General features: G+C 29.3%; 3 protein-coding genes across 8 annotated transcripts; 1 reads left to right on the forward strand and 2 right to left on the reverse strand.

Moving 5' to 3' along the window:
* Window positions 1-56: 56 nt before the first annotated feature.
* LOC117209150 (zinc finger protein 624-like) lies at window positions 57-10298 on the reverse strand. Of its 2 annotated transcripts, XM_033450830.1 has the most exons (8): window positions 9834-10298; window positions 4192-4308; window positions 2329-3454; window positions 1859-2247; window positions 1484-1768; window positions 1172-1402; window positions 919-1100; window positions 57-569 (listed from the first exon to the last, which is right to left on the reverse strand). In XM_033450830.1, exons 1-8 carry the CDS (start codon window positions 9966-9968, stop codon window positions 95-97), a joined length of 2940 nt encoding a protein of 979 aa, XP_033306721.1. In that variant the 5' UTR covers window positions 9969-10298; the 3' UTR covers window positions 57-94. The 2 variants fall into 2 exon arrangements, with proteins under 2 accessions (XP_033306721.1, XP_033306720.1); XM_033450829.1 differs by having other exon boundaries at window positions 1859-3454.
* A 1203-nt stretch (window positions 10299-11501) lies between these two features.
* On the forward strand, window positions 11502-13792 carry LOC117209152 (mucin-5AC-like). Its single transcript, XM_033450836.1, has 5 exons — window positions 11502-11644; window positions 11732-12114; window positions 12189-13170; window positions 13252-13461; window positions 13534-13792. Exons 1-5 carry the CDS (start codon window positions 11502-11504, stop codon window positions 13736-13738), a joined length of 1923 nt encoding a protein of 640 aa, XP_033306727.1. The 3' UTR covers window positions 13739-13792.
* A 547-nt stretch (window positions 13793-14339) lies between these two features.
* Window positions 14340-19481, reverse strand: LOC117209151 (DNA excision repair protein ERCC-6-like). Of its 5 annotated transcripts, none has more exons than XM_033450833.1 (15): window positions 19162-19481; window positions 18687-18895; window positions 18119-18594; window positions 17983-18045; window positions 17776-17905; window positions 17550-17702; window positions 17345-17472; window positions 17098-17252; window positions 16711-17025; window positions 16451-16645; window positions 16204-16353; window positions 16020-16130; window positions 15738-15941; window positions 14765-15671; window positions 14340-14676 (listed from the first exon to the last, which is right to left on the reverse strand). In XM_033450833.1, the coding sequence occupies exons 1-15, from the start codon at window positions 19249-19251 to the stop codon at window positions 14495-14497; spliced, it is 3468 nt and encodes a 1155-aa protein (XP_033306724.1). In that variant the 5' UTR covers window positions 19252-19481; the 3' UTR covers window positions 14340-14494. The 5 variants fall into 5 exon arrangements, with proteins under 5 accessions (XP_033306724.1, XP_033306723.1, XP_033306722.1 ...); XM_033450832.1 differs by having other exon boundaries at window positions 17983-18042; window positions 18663-18895; XM_033450831.1 differs by having other exon boundaries at window positions 18663-18895.
* Window positions 19482-19694: the final 213 nt, after the last annotated feature.

Here is a 19694-nt window from a genome sequence, read left to right on the forward strand (position 1 = left end):
TTAATTATTATGTAAATTTAATCAAACGTATTAAAACTTGTTCCCAAGTTCAAGTACTTTTAAATAATTGGCATAATTTAATAAAAACCAGATATTAATAATTTTCTGGTCCTAAGACGTTTTCAAGAATTGACACATTTTCATTTTCTGGAATTAATCTGTCATCGATATTTGTAACGTTAATTGCAATGTTTTCAGAAGATTTCATTACTTCTTTTTCATTATACATCTTATCAGAATTCCATGTTTTTTCTGTTGATTCAATGCAAGAAATATTTAGCCCTAATTTGCAAAGATTCAATGCAGTCTTTTGTTCATGCTCCACAGTCTTTACTACTAACATTTCATCATTCTGGTTTTCTAGAGAAACTTGAGACATTGAATTTGTCATATTACCAGTCTTTAGTTCTGCAGTTAATTCTGCTATATTATTGAACGATATAGTCCTTTCTCTCTTACTTAAAAGATTTTTTAGCTCTGGATTTGCCAAAAATAGTTTACATCGTTTAGTATGTATCTTCATATTGTCCAGACGATTGAAAGGTTTGTCACATCCAGGACAATGAAATCTATAAATAAGACATATGTTATAAATAAATAATATTAAATATAATACAATAGTATACCGCATACATACATGTATACAATAGTATACATATTGTCCGCCAAATGACTCAATATATATAATGTTAATATATATTTTAAATACCTTAGTAGAAAAATAAAATTATTTAATTGCTTTATACTGCATTTAATATCTTACATTGTTATCATAATATTAAAAGAATTTCAAACTTTCTGAATATGATTGGTGCTTTAATTTAAATACTTCGATTAGTTTTAATACCTCCAGTCATTAGTGAATTTCTCAGGATTCAGTGAAGTAAGAGACCATTAAGAAACTATTAGAAAACATACCTAATTTTGCTATGTACTGCCATGTGAGCAGCTAAATGAGACTGCTGACCAAACGACTTTTCACAGACATTACATTTGTACTTTCTAATACCTTCATGTTTTAAAAGATGTTCTTTTAGTATTTGACTACTCTTATACACATTTGGGCATAGAGTACATTTGTATTTTGCAGCAGCGTGAACCTATGAATATAATTTGTGTTTTTAATTATATTCCAAATCAGTAACTAATAAATTAACAAAATATATCTTACATTTTGATGATTGTGTAAAGCTTTTCTTGACTTGGTATGTTTACCGCATATGTTACATACATAATCTTGCATGTGAATGTTTTTATGATGCGTTTCTAATGCTTTTGCATTAGATAAATAAGCAGAACATAGTTTACACATAACGGCTTTATCTTTGTTGTGTACAATCATGTGTGCACGCAATCTGCTTTTTGAATAAAACTCTTTTCCACAAAGTTTACAGTTAATATCCTATAACAATTTTTAAATGAATAAATAAAATACAGTAATTAATATATTATTTAATAGATTAATCAATTTTGTTGATGGTACCTTCAATGGTTTATGAGTGGCATTATGATAACTTAATATTTGTCTACTAGAACTTGCAAACTCACAGAGCTTGCACTTGTATGGACGGGCACCTGTATGAGTATTAATATGCTCTTCTAATAAAATGGCATTTACATATCGTTTTTCACACAGATGGCACGCGAATGGTTTAATTTTTAAATGACTTTTTCTGATATGGCATCGAACATTGCTAACTGTAACTGTGGCAAAGTCACAAGCTTTGCATTGATAGGGCTTCATTTGTAAATGTCCCCAAATATGTACCTACAAGAATTCAATATGACTATTATTATGTGTTTTATTACAAATTTGAATAATTTCTTACGTATAATAAAAATAATTTGTACAACTTACCTGACACTTATCCATTCTGACATAAAGGGAGCCACAAATATTGCAGCGTATATTCTTTTTATTAATTATCGTTATGTTTTTTTGTACTTCTTCCAAATTTACTATCGACATGTCCACCGTGTAATAAGTCTCAATAGCTAGTTTTTGTTCATCACTTATCAATTCGGAGATTTTTCCAAACGATCTATCTTTACTTTTAATTTTATTAAAACTATCTTCACTCAATCGAGATAATGAACGTTTGCTGAGGTTGCATTCTATCTCATTTGTAGTACTTTGGTCTATTACATCTATTGCAATGCACGGTTCTGTGGAATCTTCCTGCATCATCTTTGGATTTGATAATTCATTAGATTGCGAAGACCTTATAACGGTCACACGATTTTGTTCTGTAAATATTTTTAATTGCGGATTATTAGAAACATTAGAATGCTTAATAATATTTTGTACTGTTACTAAATTAGTCTCACTATTTTCAGTTTTCTCAGATTCCTCCACCAATGAACAAGATATCTGCGTTAAATCTAACTTTTTTCCTTTTTGATCATGATTCTCCGCTACAGTTTTATCTTTCTGTCTTAGTATCTCATTAGGAGTCAAACCAAGCTGATTTGTCTTTTTAATCTCGCTAGGAGGAGTACTTTCTGCTTCTCCTTTCTCTTGCTTTACAATAACTGATATTGCTTTACTTTTTACAGACCAATCTCCTGTATTGTTCAAATGGCTATCAGGTTTTTCTGTGCTTTTACCATCAGATTCCATTTCTTTTAATTTATTAATTACTAAATCATCGCCAATATGATGATTTTCATTATTTATGTATACAATATCAGGTTCCTTAACTTTGGTATAAATTACATTTGAGGATGTGTCCACCATTGCCACCTGTTCCTTCACTGCCTCTTGCTCAACTTGTGGTTTGGGGGAGGTTTCAATATTATTAATCACATTATTGGACTTATCAATATCATAAATAACATGCAGGCAGCTGCTTTTGCATTTGTTATCCAAATTTTTTAAACTACTACTTAAAGTATCACTCTTACCCATATCATTTTGGATTATCTTTTCTTCTTCTTCTTCCCTCTTTCTCTTTTTTCTGCTGCCTGCTGAGAAACTGACTCCTCTCATCTTCTCCAATTTGTTTTTCGATCCTTTTCTACGTCCTACAGGTTGATGTGTATTTATACTAATGTCCTCCTCATCTTTTTGCGCCGAGTTCAAGTTATTCATTGACCTTGTACGAACTGTGGTCTTTTTTGATATATTGTGGTTTAAATTTTTATGTTTTAAATTGTTTGTATTCTCTTCTAAATTACTAGCATCACGCTGGTCACTCCCCGATGTTTTTTCACATAAAATTTCATTGCTTATATGTACCGTAGTTTGTGTAACCGAGTGATCATTAATAGGGGAATTATTTACGAGATTGACGTTTTCTTCTTTTCTTTCAGTCCTGTAGTACGACGTATTATTTTCGGACAGATAATTTTTTGTACTCTTTAGACTTTCAGGTGATAATGCCTTAGCTTTCCGTTTCATCTCATTTGCAGATGGAATAGCGTTCTCCTTATCAGATTCAGCATCGCTATCTTGCTGGATTTTAAAGGATTTTAAATATTAATTTTGAAATATTCTATACATTTTTATATCACATATGAACATAAAAATGTTATTCAATCTTCTTCGTCTAAATTGTTTCAAACAATATATGTGGATTACTCCGGAAGCGGAGGAATTTCAAAGATTTCGAGGTCACTTCTATCTCTTTTTTAAATTGAGCTATATCTTTTTATACACTTTTTTTATAATAGGCTTGATTTTCTCTATAAAAAGTATTCAAGCACAGAAAACGATAAGTTTAAAAGGTATTTTAGCTTTAAGTTCATACAACTTATCTTATGAAAAGCAAGAAAAAACGTAAAGCAGCGCTTTTACGTTCATGTTGTCTTTGTATTTCATACAAGTTTTACAAACTTGAAATTAAATACCTTTTAAATTAATCGTATATGAAAAGGTATATGATTCAATTTAAAAAAATATAAATACCCTTTAGTAAATAATATATAAATATACAACTATTATTTAAAATATAATATATAAAATACAAATATTTGGAATGCCTCCACTTCCAGTGTAGCTTATATAACGCGTGAATGTAGCAAATTTTTTAATTTTGCAAAATAAAATTTTTGTCTATCCCATATCATTTTAAAGCTGTCTTCATTTGTTTATAAGAAAAATATTGGTACATTTTATTTTCTCTAACAACAAGTAGATATGGGCAAACGCGAGATTTTAGTTAGATAATGTATCAAGTTACAATAGCTTACAGCCTGCAAGAACCCCTGTTGTACCAGATGACAGCGATCGTAAAAGTCGCAGAAGAATTCCAGGATACCCAAACATCGCAAACAAGCAATCTGCGGCAGCCCATCGTTCTTCTTTATCTGAAACAACAAAAAGAAACTTCTGTGTCCAAAGAATGATCCACGTTATCTTTATAGATAGCATAAAAAAAAGCACAACACTTTACTAGGAGATATACCCCAATTAATCACAATCTATCTTGCAACAAAATAAGACTAAATCTAAATGACTTTAAACTTAGTAATAATATACTGCTATTTCTACTATCTTAGAATTCTACAGAGGAATTATATTAGTAACAGAACAAACCTCGTTGACTCGTATCTTTTATGTACATGCAAGATAAAAATAAATTACCATGCAAGATGAGTTAGAAGTGGTATGGAGAAAAATAAGGCTGAAAATCAAATAATTAGCGGTCCCAAAAATATCGTACCTTTATTGAGAAAAATTGTGGAATCCTTAAACAAATGTATGCTTTTTTCTTTATTGTCGAAAAATTGTTATATACGCTAATTCATACTGCACATTAATAACATATTAATGTTTACCTTAAGATATATACACAGTATATATAGTGTATATATATACAATATATATATCGACTTACTTATTACCTACTAAATGGAAAAATAGATTGGTTTAACAAACGTCTTGTACAAAATAATAATTATTGCTTATCACTTATGTTATCTGAGGAAAGAGTTTAAATGTTAGACGTAATATCCTTCGCACGATTTTATTAACAGTTCTCACGGGGAACAATTTGTCCCGAGGAAAAGTAATAATCATAGTTCTTTTACATAATTCTTTGCGCTCTTATCTTGGAAACGCGATAGACAAGTAGAACGTTTCACTTAGTAAAAAAAAAGTTAAAGTATTATACATATACTGAATATCCTGAAGCACTGTATAAAATAATAACTAAAACATTATCAATTCATTATCATCATTAACTAAATTCTGCTCCATATAAAACTATTACATTCTAAGTAAAAATAATGAAAAAATGTATATCATAATTATTCCTATCTTTTATCACTTAACAATTATTTCATGTAACATCCCTTTCAAAATATTCAATATAGTTCCTAAATTATATTAGGATCATTTGAGCACAAAGAATTACGACTAATTTTCTTCCGAAGGAAGATCAATGTTGCACGTGATACGTACACATCATCAGAATCATTAACGATTTTTTCATTCACCAATGCTCTTTCTTAATACATGAATAAAATATATATTGAGTTGACCAAGGCACTTACGATATAGTTCTACGTTTTTCTTTCTAGCAAATCACATAATATGCTTTCTTACATAATTTATTGTATGCGCTACCCTTATAGCAAAATATCCGTTAGTTTTAATAATATAAGATCTATCGGAAACAATAGTTCACTTAAATCTAAAGACTTTTCATCATCAATCAATAATAATATATTTTGCAAATTTTCAATTTTCTTATATGAATCATTATTTTTGCTCTGAATCTTCATCTATATACATATGCAGTTTTACATATAAAATAGAATCGAAAATATAATAAAATACACTTTATACATGTATTATTTAAAAGTTTTGCAGTTCTATTAAAAACAGTCATGTAAAAATATATAGAAAATATTTTTTTTCACTTCTATATTCTTTCTTGGTCGGAGTTTTTGACTTTGGAAGCCCTGTATTTACATCTTTTCATGAATTAATCTTTCCTAGAAAGCTAACTGTGCGATAGACATACAAATTTTCCTTAAAAATGAATCCAATAATACTCTTTGGCTTCCTTACAATTACAAGTATCAATCGTGACGTTTCTTTTTTTAATTTTTGTTATGTCTTATTCCAATATTCTGTCATGTTTCATGGCTTGTCTTTATTATAGCTTTGGTAAATTCTAATCAATAATGTTTCACGTGCAAAAATATTTTCTAATGTAGTATATGTAAATGGAAAAAATACTTAGGAGATACCAGTAGTCTCTTAAATGCACACCTACTACATTATGTACAAAATGACGACTAACTTACTGTAAAAAAAGAAAAAAGAAGGAAAAACAAAAAAAGAAACGAGCGACGAAAGAGGAAAAAAATTGAGTGATCCCCATTGCAATTATTCATCCGATAATATAAGTTACTCCAAAATTTAAAAGTAAAATTAATCAATATCTCATGATTAATATTGCTGAATTTTTTTGAAAAAGCTTTTACTTTTAATTCTTGCAGCAATATTTTTGAAAATTTTAATTTATTGAATAACTGATGCTTTATCGACTAACTTAACGTTGTTTGACTAAGAGTTAAAAAAAACGTCTCTTTTGGAAAGCTCTAGCTCACCCATGAATTAAGTTAAGTCTTAAAAAAATATGAGAGTTATGTCAGTACCGTTACTTTTCGTTGGACGCAGTGGAAGCAACGTCGCCACTAGATGCGTTCTTCTGTTTGCTATTACTAGTCTTTTTTTCTTCGAAGTGTCTTTTTCTATGTACCTTCATGTTATCACGCCTATTAAACTTTCGTCCGCATTCCGGACAGGCATGCTTTTTCTCACCGTGCACGTGTCGGTGTGCAGCCAGATGACTAGCTTGTGCGAATCTTGCACCACACTTTTGGCAGATATGTTTCCTCAGCCCTTCGTGCTTCAATAGATGTTCGTTTAGGAATGCTTTGGAGGCGTATCTATTGTTACAAACGTTGCACACGAACGGCTTAGGATTTGAGTGTTGTAACACGTGAGCCTTATACTTGGACGCGACTTTGAACGTTTTACTACAAACTTCACAAGTATATGTAGTCGCGTGACGCGTTTTAATATGTTCATTCAAAACTGAAAGACTTGAATACAGGTTGTAACAGAATCGACACCTGAAATTGCGACGATTTTTTAAATGTACGCTAGCTATATGACTTAACAATCTCGTACGGTACGGGAACACTTTGCCACAATATTCGCAAGCTAAGTTCTGCGGAGGTAAGTGTGATTTCATGTGGATTTGTAGAGACACTTTGTGATGATAACTTTGACCGCAGTCTGTACAAGAATAAGGTCTCACACCTTTGTGCACGTTGTCGTGCTCCATTAAATAAAATTTCGACTTGAACCTTTTTGGACATTTTGGACATTGTATCGGTCTAGGATTAGTATGTGAGCATCGAATATGCTTCATTACATCGGACTTGCATACAAATTTAGCGTTGCACAAAATGCAAGTATACTGCTTAATACCGAGGTGGGTTTTCACGTGAACCATACATTTGTCCTTACGTTCATAGAACTTACAACACAATTTACAAGAGTAGCCGTTTTGATTATCCGTGACGACATGTTCGACGTTATCGTCGACACGAATTTCTTCTCCGTCGATCCTGAAAAGTTCTTCTGGGTTCTGAGAAGCTTGCCATTTCTGCTCAAATTCAGCAGAATCCTTCAATTTCGTTGAACTGCCATTCTTCAGGCTACTGTTGATAATGGTGTTTATTATACTATTTACTTCTACGCAACTTTGATTTTGTAAAAGACCAACGATTGCCTTGTCCACCAAACAGGAACCCTGATCTGGAAATACTCGCGCTCGAACAGTAGCTACATCGTCACTTTCCTTTTTACATAATTCTACAGTAAAACTAATATCTTCAATGTCGCTGCTTTGATTTCGGGATTCTTTTACAGAAACTTCGATGTTTGGAGAGTTTGACACAATACTTAGAAGTTTATTTAATGCTGATGTTGGAATTTGTATAGTGTGCGGATCTTGCTGCTTCCCAACCACTTTCTCGCCAATTTCATTAGGGCTATTATGTGGACTAACAGTTATTTCTGTGGCAGTATTATCATGACTTCTAAGTCTATTTGCGATTGGCGTATCAGTCACTGTTTCGTTTGCAGCCGTTGTTTCTGTACTTTGTCTACTTCTAAGCCATCGCGTGGGAGTTGTTTCAGAACTTTGAACAATTTGTATATTCTCTGTATTGTCTCCACTTGTACTTTGAATATTATTCTGCTCTTTTGGAGCTTCTTCATTGCCTTTTACTTGCTGTTGACTCCTTAAGTTTCTCTGAGTCTTTGTAGCTGTTCTTAAAACACGTTGCTCTACTTCTTTAACACTCCCATCATTAGGAGAATTAAGATTTTTGTTGGTTTCATTGTTGTTGTTGTTTGTTGATGTACTTGGTGTTGTATCTTCAGTCTTTACTTCAGCCTAGAGATAGATTGAAATAAAAGTAGAAGTGGGTACCAGAAATAGTTTTATTGAAGAAAATGAATTTAATCCGGTATTTGTGGTACATACTTTTTATTATAAATAGAAATATATTAAAAACTGCATATTTAATAAACAATTTTTTATATTATGATTGAAAATTGTTTTATGAACCAAAATACCAGATGATACCACTTTATACTATTTGAATTTCAAAGAAAAAAGTGAGCTGCATGCTCTGGTAGCATCATAGATGAGCGGTAGAGCTATGTATTAAATTTGAATACGAACTTACAATCTCTGTTAAGGGTGGTAGATTGTATCGATCGCGTAACACTTGTTGGGTGCGAAGACACTCCTCTTGGAAGTCGCAAACGAATTCGAGCTTGCCCAGACATTGAACACAGATCGCCTTGGGCAGAGGATCCCTTTCATCTATCTGCGATTCAAACAAAATATCTAAATACTAAATATATGTGATTTTTAAAATCTTACTTGAAGATCTGATTCTGTACAAATTTTAATTGAACTGAGAAACCATATTTTGTCTTGTTCAAGAACAATTATGAATATATAAACAATTTAATTAAAACCCTACCGCTCTGTAAATACACCATTTTGAAAATTCTTATAATCTGGTACCCACTCTAATAATACATATTGCTAACATTCATACTTATCATTATAATTGTGTAAATACAATAACATTAATAACCATTTACAAATATCTAAAAACAAATATATAATGTTTATGTAAAAAATATTGGATATAGAATTAACAATTACTTTCTTATGTTTATATAAACTTGAAAAAATAAAGATAGATTAAAAAAATGAATACTTTCAAATCCAAATTCACTTTTTTGTTAATCAGATTCCAAGAACAAATTACATTTACAAAACATCGATTACAAAATATTTCATTTTAAAAAAGATATAAAACATAATATAATCATAAAATAAAGAATAGCAATATGAGGATAATAAATGATTACTTACAAATTAGATATCTTGTATTTAATAAAATAGTCCTTGTTGTACAGTATATAATACAATTATACATGTCTCTAAATCATAAACATATTACATACAATTATTTAGGATTTACTTAAGAATTCTTTAAGTCTATGTAAACAATTTGACACACATTTGGAATAATAATATGAAACTGAAATAAATATTTCTTTCTCAAAACAAACATAAAACATAGAAGTATATACGATATTAGTACTAAAACTACACAAGTGAAAATTAATGCGAACAAAATATAATAGAACAAAGATAGCAAAAAGAAAGAAAGAATATCTTTTCTTCTCATGCTCTTCTCCCCTCCGGCCATTTTTCTAACCCCCTCCTCTAACTACAAACGGGGCCCGGACCCCATGACACACCTCTTACATTTGTACTCACCAGAATGTTGATTTTTGTGTGGATCTTTAATCCTAAAAATCGTTTGGTGCCTTCCTCACCGAAAACGTCGATGTATATACTCTCGCACTGGCCGCAAAGTCGACAAATTTGCGCGTCTCCCTCCCCTAACTCCATTTTTGTTTACGTTGAAGGCTGCCTGAATTCGCTTTCGACTACTTGATCACACTGAAAATTTACCATGGAACCGATGCTTGTATTATTTGGCCCGATCCCCGTATCATCAGCCGCTTGTTTTAACGATGCCAGGATTTTCGAACTCAACCAGATTGCCGGCAAAATAAATAGAAATGAATTAAACAAAAGACAAAATTTTAACGTTAGCGTTACTACTTGCTCGCTGATCTGACACGGGGATGTAGCCGCGTTCGGGCCAGACTAGCATACATTCACTTCCCTTCCCCTCCTGCGTTGTACGAATTTCGACCAATCGATGATCTCTGTTTCGCATTACACATTTACCGTGTTCGTAATTGGTCGCTACCATCGCGGTCTAACTTGAAGCATTGTATATAGACTGACAGTAGATCGACAAAGTGATTGAAAATTTCGACTTTTTTCTTGGATTTTCCTAATTTTGAATCTTCTAAGGCACGTAAAGAGTAAAGCGACAAGCTTATATTATTGTAGCCATATTGACATTAACAATCAGTAACGACGCATTGCCGCTCAATTGTTGTATAGCCTATTTCACATCTATTTCATACAAATCTAAAAGTTTTATTTATTTTGTGTTTATTTCTCTATCACTTACTTTGTGTATATATTTCGTGTTAGATATTCACAAATTAATGGTAACTAACTAATTTTGGTGTTGTGTATTGTGCATTTAAGTATCTACTATTAACACTCTTGAAATTAATATTTTGTAACTATAATTATATTTCGTAACGTATTTAATATATATGCAATATATAGTACTTCATATTTATCCAGTTTTCTGCCCCTAATAATATTTACATTTTTATTTATTAATTTATTTTTCTTTTTTGTATTGTTCATAAAAATAACAGGAAGATAAACAACATATGATATAATGAAAGTATCATTTCAATTTTTCGGTGAGGTTAAATTTAATACAGTAGTACGATGTAAAGAAATATATTAGTTTTAGTTATTAAAATAATCAAGGAAATAAAATAATATTTATCGTAAAGGTATGAATGGGTATATACTCTCTAAGGGAATTTCAATTTGTTTAAAATTTAGAGTTATGTTGTTATGTTTTGTACCTTTAGGTTAGGTTGTAACAGAGTTCAAATAAAAATTAATGACGGAAAGATACAAACATTTAATTGTCAAAAATATACAAGATTTGTGAACGTCATAAGAGAATTTAAGTGGTATTGGTGATTCATATAATTTTACGATATTATTGATAACCAAAATACGAATATTTACAAGTATTGATTCATTTTATACTTAATATTCAATATCTTATTTGTAAGTATCAAATATTTTAAAACTATTAATTTAATTACTATTAATTTAAGAATTATGGATTACTATTTTATAAATCTCTTGTTAATACTCAGTGATATTTAAAAACTGTTTTACATATGTTTTAAGAAATGAAACTTCATTTATTTTTATTTTATAACATGTAGATGTTAATTTAATAAGGTGAAATATTAAAAAAATGATTTAAAAATGAGCACTTTAAACAACTCTGTTATAATTTGTTACCAAAATTCAAAACCAAGGAAAGAAAAAGTATCTTCAAGAAAAAAAAAAGTACAAAAACATGTAAAACGAACATTCTATGAAAGTCCACTGAAACATATCCAATTAAGGTAATAGAAAATGCAAAGAGAATTTGTACGATATGTATAAAATGTAGACTTATATACACACATAAGCATTTGTTTTTGTAATTGTAGTAACAAAAGATGGGCACAAGCACAAAAACGACTATCATGTAATACTAATCAAGTCTTTAACAAAAGAAAAGATTCTTTTTGCTTTGCAAAAGAGTCTTTACAAGATAGCGTTATTATTTTAAGCGATAATGAAAATGAATTAAATAATAAAGATGATGAAAGTAAACAAGAACTACAAACAAGAAAGAGATTCTTAGATTTGTCAATAAATGGTGAAGGAAATCCTCAATGTAATTCAAATGAAACATTAAGTCAAACGAAAACTGCAGTAGAAGGACCTCCAAGGAAGAAAAGGAAAAAGAACATTGTTGCATTATCAGAAAATAATTCAACTTGTCCTTCAGTATCTAATACAATTATCGATTTAGATGATGAAAACATAGGTAAAAAATATGTTTCCTATAAAATAATAACATTTTTCTAATTAAGAATATTATTGCAATTTAATTTTTTATAGCTTTGGTATCAGATTCTATAAATCAAAGTTTAGATGATATTGTTGTGGTATGGTCATCAACAAAAACTATTCCATCATCTGGAGAAACTGTTCCATCATCTGTAGAAACTGTTCCACCATCTGCAGAAACTGTTGCACCCTCTACAGAAACTGTTCCACAATCTGTAAAAATTCCTGTGCCAAGTGCAAAAACTCCTCCACTATCTGTAAAAACTCCACCATGTGCAAAAGTTCCTCCACAATCTGTGAAAAGTTCACCATGTGCAAAAACTTCTCTACTCTCCATAGAAACTTTTGTACCATCTGTAAATCAATCAGAAGAAGAACCTATAGATCGAAAGAAGAATGACAGAATTTTTATGATAGATACTACACCAAATAAAAACAATCTTAGTTGCTTACAATCCAATGAAGATATATTGCAACATGAAACAAATACTGAAAAGGATGCAAAAAACAAAAAAGTAGAAGAAGAAGAAAGTGCGATAACTTGTTTACCTTTCAGCAAACGTAGATTGAAATTTCCTAAACCTCATAATATAAGCAAGAACATTATAATGATAAAACCAAAGACAACTCAAAGATTAAGAAATTTCAAACGACCAGTAACAAACTATACTACATCTACATTTACATCTACTACATCTACTATATCCACTACATTTAATACATCTGCTACATCTACTATATCTACTACATTTAATACATCTATTATACCTACTATATCCACTGTTTATACATCTACTATTGATACATCTACTATACCTACTATCTCTAGTACAAGTACATTACCACTTGTATATAATATGCCAGTTGCATATAACTATCCTAATTTATATGACTTTTCTAATCCTGGATTTCAAACTACTTTTGAGCCTAGCTTTATATCATATCCCCAATTATCTACAACTGGATCATCTGTACCTCAACCACTTAATAGCTTACGGGAGATAGTTATTGACGGCAACAATATAGCTATGGCGTATGATGATTGATTATTTGGAGATTATATTTAATTTATGTATTATAATTATACGTGCAGCAACAATTTAATATTTTCTAGGTATCGTAAACATAAAATATTTGCGGAGGAAGGAATCAAGATAGTCGTAGAGTATTTCCAAAAGAGGGGTCATTCTGTTAAAGTATTTGTACCTCATTATAGAAGATCATTAAACCACCCATTACTTGAAAAGTTATACACAGATGGAATAGTAATTTTTACACCAAGTCGTGTTATTGGTGGTAAACGGATAACTCCTTACGATGATAGGTAAATTGTTTTTCTTTTTAGCTATTGTGAGAACTATTTATTTTATAAAATAGTATTCCTTATCACTTCTAGGTATATATTAGAATATGCAACAATGTGTGGAGGTATCGTAGTTTCTTCAGACCAATATAGAGATTTATATTTGGAAAAACCAGAGTGGCGTGATACAATTGAAAAGAGATTATTGATCCCAACATTTGTAGGAAATTATGTTATGTTTCCTGAAGATCCTTTAGGTAGGGGTGGTCCTACACTGGAAGAATTTCTAAGACATTGAATGTAAAATGTAGTAAAGAATCAATGTAAATAGAAATTTAGTTTATACAGATAAGTTTTTATATTTTTTAGTGACTATTTAATAATAAATTACAATATGTATATATATGTGTATATACATATTGTAACTTATTTTATTTGCAATTACGAAAAAATTATAGATAGTATACAAAAGATTAATACATGACAAAATATTTGATTGATCTAATTAGCAAAAGAGAGCAGCATTTTTTTATTGTAAAAATATTTACATCTATCAATTATTTTCCAATTTATCTTTTACATGTAAGTGCCTAAGATATAAATTATTTCGTATAGGTAATATAGTGGGGTGAAATTATTGTATGCTTAAAAATAGTAAAATAAAAAAGTTATTGTTTCTAAACCACTGAAATAATACATTATAAAATAATGTATCATTATATTTAATATACAAAAATAGTTTAATATTTAATTAATAAATGATTATATATTAACGCAATATTTTATACACAATTAAAAAAATAGAAATTAATTTACAATGGAAATACAAAAAAGATTGTTTTAACATAAGGTTTTGGAAAAGTTCATAAATGTTCATTAAGTTGTACTTATATACTTGATTTAGTTTCAAAAAAGTGTTATTTTTCTGTAAACATACATTTACATCAATAATTATTTTTTTGTTTAATTGGAAAATTTAAGATCACTGAATAAAGAATCACTTTCAATAAATTATATAAACTAAATGTTAATTACTTATATACATGTATAAAAATCAGTCATTTTTTGGTGACATAGAATTCCACATAGGCTTCCAACACCACTTACGAGATTTACGAATACTGTCCATATTTTCTTGCGCTGTTTCGCGCGCTAATCGTTGCATTGGATTTTTGTCATCAGAATTATATTCTGAATTTGATAATACTGTCTCGTGTTGAAAAGCAGAAGTCACGCCTAAGGAAGAATATTTTATATATTTTACTATTATTGTATATAAAAAATCCTAATAGAAAATACGCTCATATAATAAGAGAGTAATTACTCGCTTTGGCAAATAATTTTTCTAAGACGTATTGATCATCTTCAATTGGTTTAGGTTCCTCGGCCAGAGAACGTCCAAGACGTCGTCCAATTAAATGTGAGACACGTTCTCCTTCAAATAGAGCTGAGGCAGCATGCTCTTCTAATCGTGAACTTCTTTTTCTTTTTTCTTTGCAATGATTTTTATTTAATTTTGGCAACGTATCTTCATTCATATTCACATTACATGTTACTGTTTCGTTATTTCTATCTAAAATTTCAGTTATATTAGCATCATTAGATAGACATTGTACAGTAGCCTTATTTGATGTTTCATGTATTTTAATATCAAAATTTGATCTACTTGTTAATGTATGATCTTCATCTTCCAGTTTATTATTTAAGATGTTGTCTGTATTGTATTCAATATCTTTTGAAATTTTATTTTGGATATTGTTGTCATTCGTACTTTCTTGATGTGCAGAAAAAAGTATATCTTCATTTTTTTTATGAAGATTACTCTCGTTTCTAATACCTTCTTTTGTTAAATTATCCTTGAATATTTCATAATTGTGTTTTAAAATATCTTGATCAATATTATTATTATGGCAACTTGAAACATAATGATTCTCTGTAGCATTTGCTATTTGTATTACAGGTGTAGAGTTTGAGGTATTTTGACTTATATTTTTACTAAGCGTAGCTGCTAATTTTCGCATTTTTTCAATTTTATTAGGTGAAAATTTGGTAGACGAAGAAACTAGTCTAGATTGTCCGAATAATTGATCTATTTCACTAGAATTATTATCGATAGATTCATTAAAATTAAAAAGTTCAACTAAATCGGAAGTTTTAAATAATCTATGTTGACGTGGATCTTCTAAAACCTTATTTGCAAGAAGTATTTTAAATATTTGTCTGTGATACATCTGAAACAAAACATTATCTCATAAATACTTCGAAATATTCAGCAAAAGAAAAACTTAAGATTTTACCTTTTCTTCAATAGTACCAGCAGTAATAAGTCTATAAATGGTAACTTTTTTGTTTTGTCCAATTCTCCATGCACGTGCTCTTGCTTGAGCATCAGTTGCTGGATTCCAATCCGGATCATAAATAACTACTCGATTTGCTCCAGTCAAATTTACTCCCAGACCTCCAACACGCGTAGTTAACAAAAACACAAAATATGATGGATCCTGTATGAAAAAGATCAAATTACAAAAAGACTTAAAATATTAATAGAATACATTTTCCGTTTATCGATATATATATACCTTATTAAATAAACGAATTGTTTCTTGTCGTTGTGACATAGAAGTAATTCCATCCATTCTTAAATAAGAATATTCTTCGCTTTGTACTAGAGATTCTAAAACATGCATCATCTGGAAATAAAACTTTGTTATACATTGTTTTGTACATAACGTATGTTTATAAACAATTATATAACTTATTTACTTGTCTCCCTTGAGTAAAAAGAAGTACTCTATGTCCCTGTTTCTTCCAAATTTTAAGAAGGGACCGAACCACTATCATTTTACCAGAGCGCTTCCAGTATCCAAATTTCTCCAATGCTTCATTTGATACATCAATGTCTTCATCTGAATCCTAAATATACATTTAATTAAATACAATGAATATTATATAAATATTATAATATAAATTAAATTATAATTTAAATAAAATATATAAATTATAAACTTACAACTGGATTTGTATAAAGAAACAAATCAGGATGATTACATATCTTCCTAAGCACTGATAATGCTATGAGGAGGCGAGCCCTGTATCTTCTGCTTACTGAATTACTCTTTTCATGCAAAATGAAACTAACATCTGCAGAACGTAAATATTCTTTATATAATTCCTTTTGTTCTCCTGTTAAACTGCAAAACAGTACCTAAAAAACATGAATTGAGATATGAAATTATAAATTCTTACAAAATATCCTAATGTGTAACAAACCTGTTCGTTCTTTTCTGGTAGATTAAGATGATGTTGCACATCATTTTTTGTTCTTCGGAGCATATATGGTGTAATAGTATCTCTAAGCATTGTAGCGACCTGAAGCGCGATAGCTTCTTGCAAAGGAGAAGCATTTGTATATCCTCCACGAGTTATAGGGGCTGCACAATGCTCTAAAAATGCAGGTAAAGTGCCTAACTTGCCAGGTAGAATAAAATCAAAGAGGGACCATAGTTCTTTTAAGGAGTTTTGCATAGGGCTACCCGTTAACAAAAGTCGATGTGGTGTAGAGAATTCCTTTACTGCTTTACTGATCTACAAGAATTCAGTTGCAATTGCTTTTGTACCTAATTGTAAAATCGTCACAAATTAAAAGCAAAAAACTACCTTTGCTTGTGGATTTCTTATTTTGTGACCTTCATCAAGTATGACATAGTGCCATTGACTGGTTACAAGTAAATCTTTATGTATAAGCATACCAGAATAAGAAGTAATTAATACACCACCAGATTTTAAAGAGTGCATTAAATACTCCAAATTACCTGAAAAGATATTTATTAATAATATAAAAGTGATAAAATATCACATTATTATTATATGTTAGTGTAGTAAGTAACAAATGATTTTATCTTACCATTATAAGTTCCACATTGATGTAGAACAGCCACTCTTAAAATAGGCCACCATTCATGAAAATGCTTTACCCATTGTTCCATTAGAGTAGCTGGACAAACAATTATAGTTGGTCCTAAACCTCTGAACCTATGAATAAGTAGTTGTTATTAATTAAATATGTATTATGACTTTGTTAAAATAATCAATAAACAGAAAGTATGTACCTTCCACCATCTGACAATAATTCACTACAATCTAAACCTGCAAGAAATGCAATTACTTGAACAGTCTTTCCCAAACCCATTTCATCACCTAGTAACCCTCCTAAGCCACGAAGATGCAGTTCCCACAACCATTGTACAGACACTTTCTGATATCTAAAAAAATTAGTCAAATTTATATATACACATAATAGATATATATAAAAATCAGTCTTTTAATTATTCATACTTATATAACTTTTTCCATATAGATTGAGGGATCTTAAATAAATTATCTATTTTGTGTAGTGGTTCATCTTTTGGATAACCACTTTTCTCTACCCTTTCTCTATACATCTCTTCATTTCCATCATCCAAAACTAAAATTCACATAATTCTCTATTAATAAAAGTGACATATTATAATGATTAATTTTATGATAAATCACTATGTTTACCTCTTTTTGTATGAACAGATTTGGTAAGAGATTTTCTCTTTTTACATGATTTTCCTTCATCTGCTATAAAATTAAAAAAAAATGATGCTTCATTAATAAATATTAAGTTTCAAATTAAACTAGTGATAATATGTACCTGAATCTATTTGTTCATCACTCGGTACATATTCACTTTCAGAATCATTAGTTATATCTGCAAATTTAATGTTTGTTGTATTTTCAATCAATGTCTCTTTAGTATTATCTTCGGAACTATTACAGGAAATGAATTCATTTTTTGAATGTTTAGCCTCTTTGGTAGAATTCTCAATTTGATTAAACTTACTATCTTCTGTTTCATAATTAATATCATTGTTTTTATTTAAACTTTTTGATGTTTCAAATTCAGAAACTAATTTCTTCTTATTAGCTTCGATTTTTGTTTTTTTCGCTATTTTAAATTCTTTAGGATGAGTATTTAATAATTTTGGCTTTTTAATTGTTACTGCATTATTACTAGTATACTTAGATGCCTTTGAATTTTCTTTCAAACGTTTTCTTTGTTTGGCAAGTTCAGCCTGCTGTCGAAGGTATTTTTCAAGATCAAGTAAATGAGAGGATTTATTAAATGTCCTGAAAAATGAATATTAAGTTTAGTTTTTATAATTTTTACTTATAACAATTTTATTAATATCATATACCCTTTAGTTTTTAACAAATCAAACTGTTTTTCAATTGCTTGAAAGGGCGTAATCTCTCCAGTTTGAACTTGTTTTTTTAATTTTTTTTGCCCTGAACAATCTATAGTACCAGTTCCATTATCATTGTTTAGTTCTTTTGAATCCTTTTTTGTTTTTATATTTGATTTCATGAAATTATCAATCTTTCTTGATGCTTCATTAAAAATGCTTTCCTCGCTTCTTATTGACAAAACCTAATAACGTTTCTTTATTACTAACAGTATGATAAGAATAAATTAAATTTTATATTACATATTGTATAATAGTATATGTTCAACTTTTTTAAATATTACAATTGCAGATAGTAAAAGTAATATATTATATTTTATTATCATATTTTAAATAAGATATAACATAAACTAAAAAGAAAGATGAGATAATTAAAAAAAAATGTTTCATATATTCTCTTCCGTTATAAAAATTTAAAAATATTCTAATTAAATCAATTTTATAACATAACCTTCTCTCTCAAACTGTTATCTCCCCCATTTATGTGTATACCATTAAATTTTTCATTATTAAAAACTTGTCCTTGATCATCACTTTCCATGATTGCGATAATGAAATCAAATGATACCTTCACGTGTTACAATACAATATGTGATAAACAATAACCAGAAAGTGGCAAAAAATTGAGAAAATGTAGAATTTTAAGAACTACATCTTAAATAGTTTTAATGTTGAATTATTAATTTTTCTGATGAAATATTTGATAAATAAACATTGTCATTTAACTTGCATAATATTACAGTCAATGGAAATAGATATAACTGTTGTCACGCCTAGCTTTACCGGCATATTAAACGTTATTTTACGTAAATATTGTTAGATGGTAGCACTAAAATTGTTTTTTTTCATTAAATTCAAAATAATATTATAACCTCTGTTATGACTTACTATGTACCATAAATAAATAAATAAATATATATAATTATAATCATAAAATTCTATATAAAATTAAATAAATATAGTATCAGTACAAATTATGTAGAT

This window comes from Bombus bifarius, unplaced genomic scaffold, assembly GCF_011952205.1.
Source record: "Bombus bifarius isolate JDL3187 unplaced genomic scaffold, Bbif_JDL3187 scf7180000008166, whole genome shotgun sequence".
NCBI classification, from domain to species: Eukaryota; Metazoa; Arthropoda; class Insecta; order Hymenoptera; family Apidae; genus Bombus; species Bombus bifarius.

Bases quoted from the DNA above. Each gene is read 5' to 3' on its own strand.
- LOC117209151 (XM_033450831.1), bottom strand. From the start codon at position 19,251: ATGGAAAGTGATGATCAAGGACAAGTTTTTAATAATGAAAAATTTAAT. The intron at 16,354-16,450 runs GTAAGTTTATAA...ATGTATATTTAG, and splicing joins TTCTTTATACAAATCCAGTT to GATTCAGATGAAGACATTGA. The intron at 14,677-14,764 runs GTAATTACTCTC...ATTCTTCCTTAG, and splicing joins AAAATTATTTGCCAAAGCGA to GCGTGACTTCTGCTTTTCAA.
- LOC117209152 (XM_033450836.1), top strand. From the start codon at position 11,502: ATGAGCACTTTAAACAACTCTGTTATAATTTGTTACCAAAATTCAAAA. The intron at 11,645-11,731 runs GTAATAGAAAAT...TTGTAATTGTAG, and splicing joins CTGAAACATATCCAATTAAG to TAACAAAAGATGGGCACAAG. The intron at 13,462-13,533 runs GTAAATTGTTTT...TATCACTTCTAG, and splicing joins ATAACTCCTTACGATGATAG to GTATATATTAGAATATGCAA.
- LOC117209150 (XM_033450829.1), bottom strand. From the start codon at position 9,968: ATGGAGTTAGGGGAGGGAGACGCGCAAATTTGTCGACTTTGCGGCCAG. The intron at 3,455-4,191 runs GTAAGCTATTGT...TTTAAAATCCAG, and splicing joins AACAGGGGTTCTTGCAGGCT to CAAGATAGCGATGCTGAATC. The intron at 1,403-1,483 runs GTACCATCAACA...AAATTGTTATAG, and splicing joins CCACTCATAAACCATTGAAG to GATATTAACTGTAAACTTTG.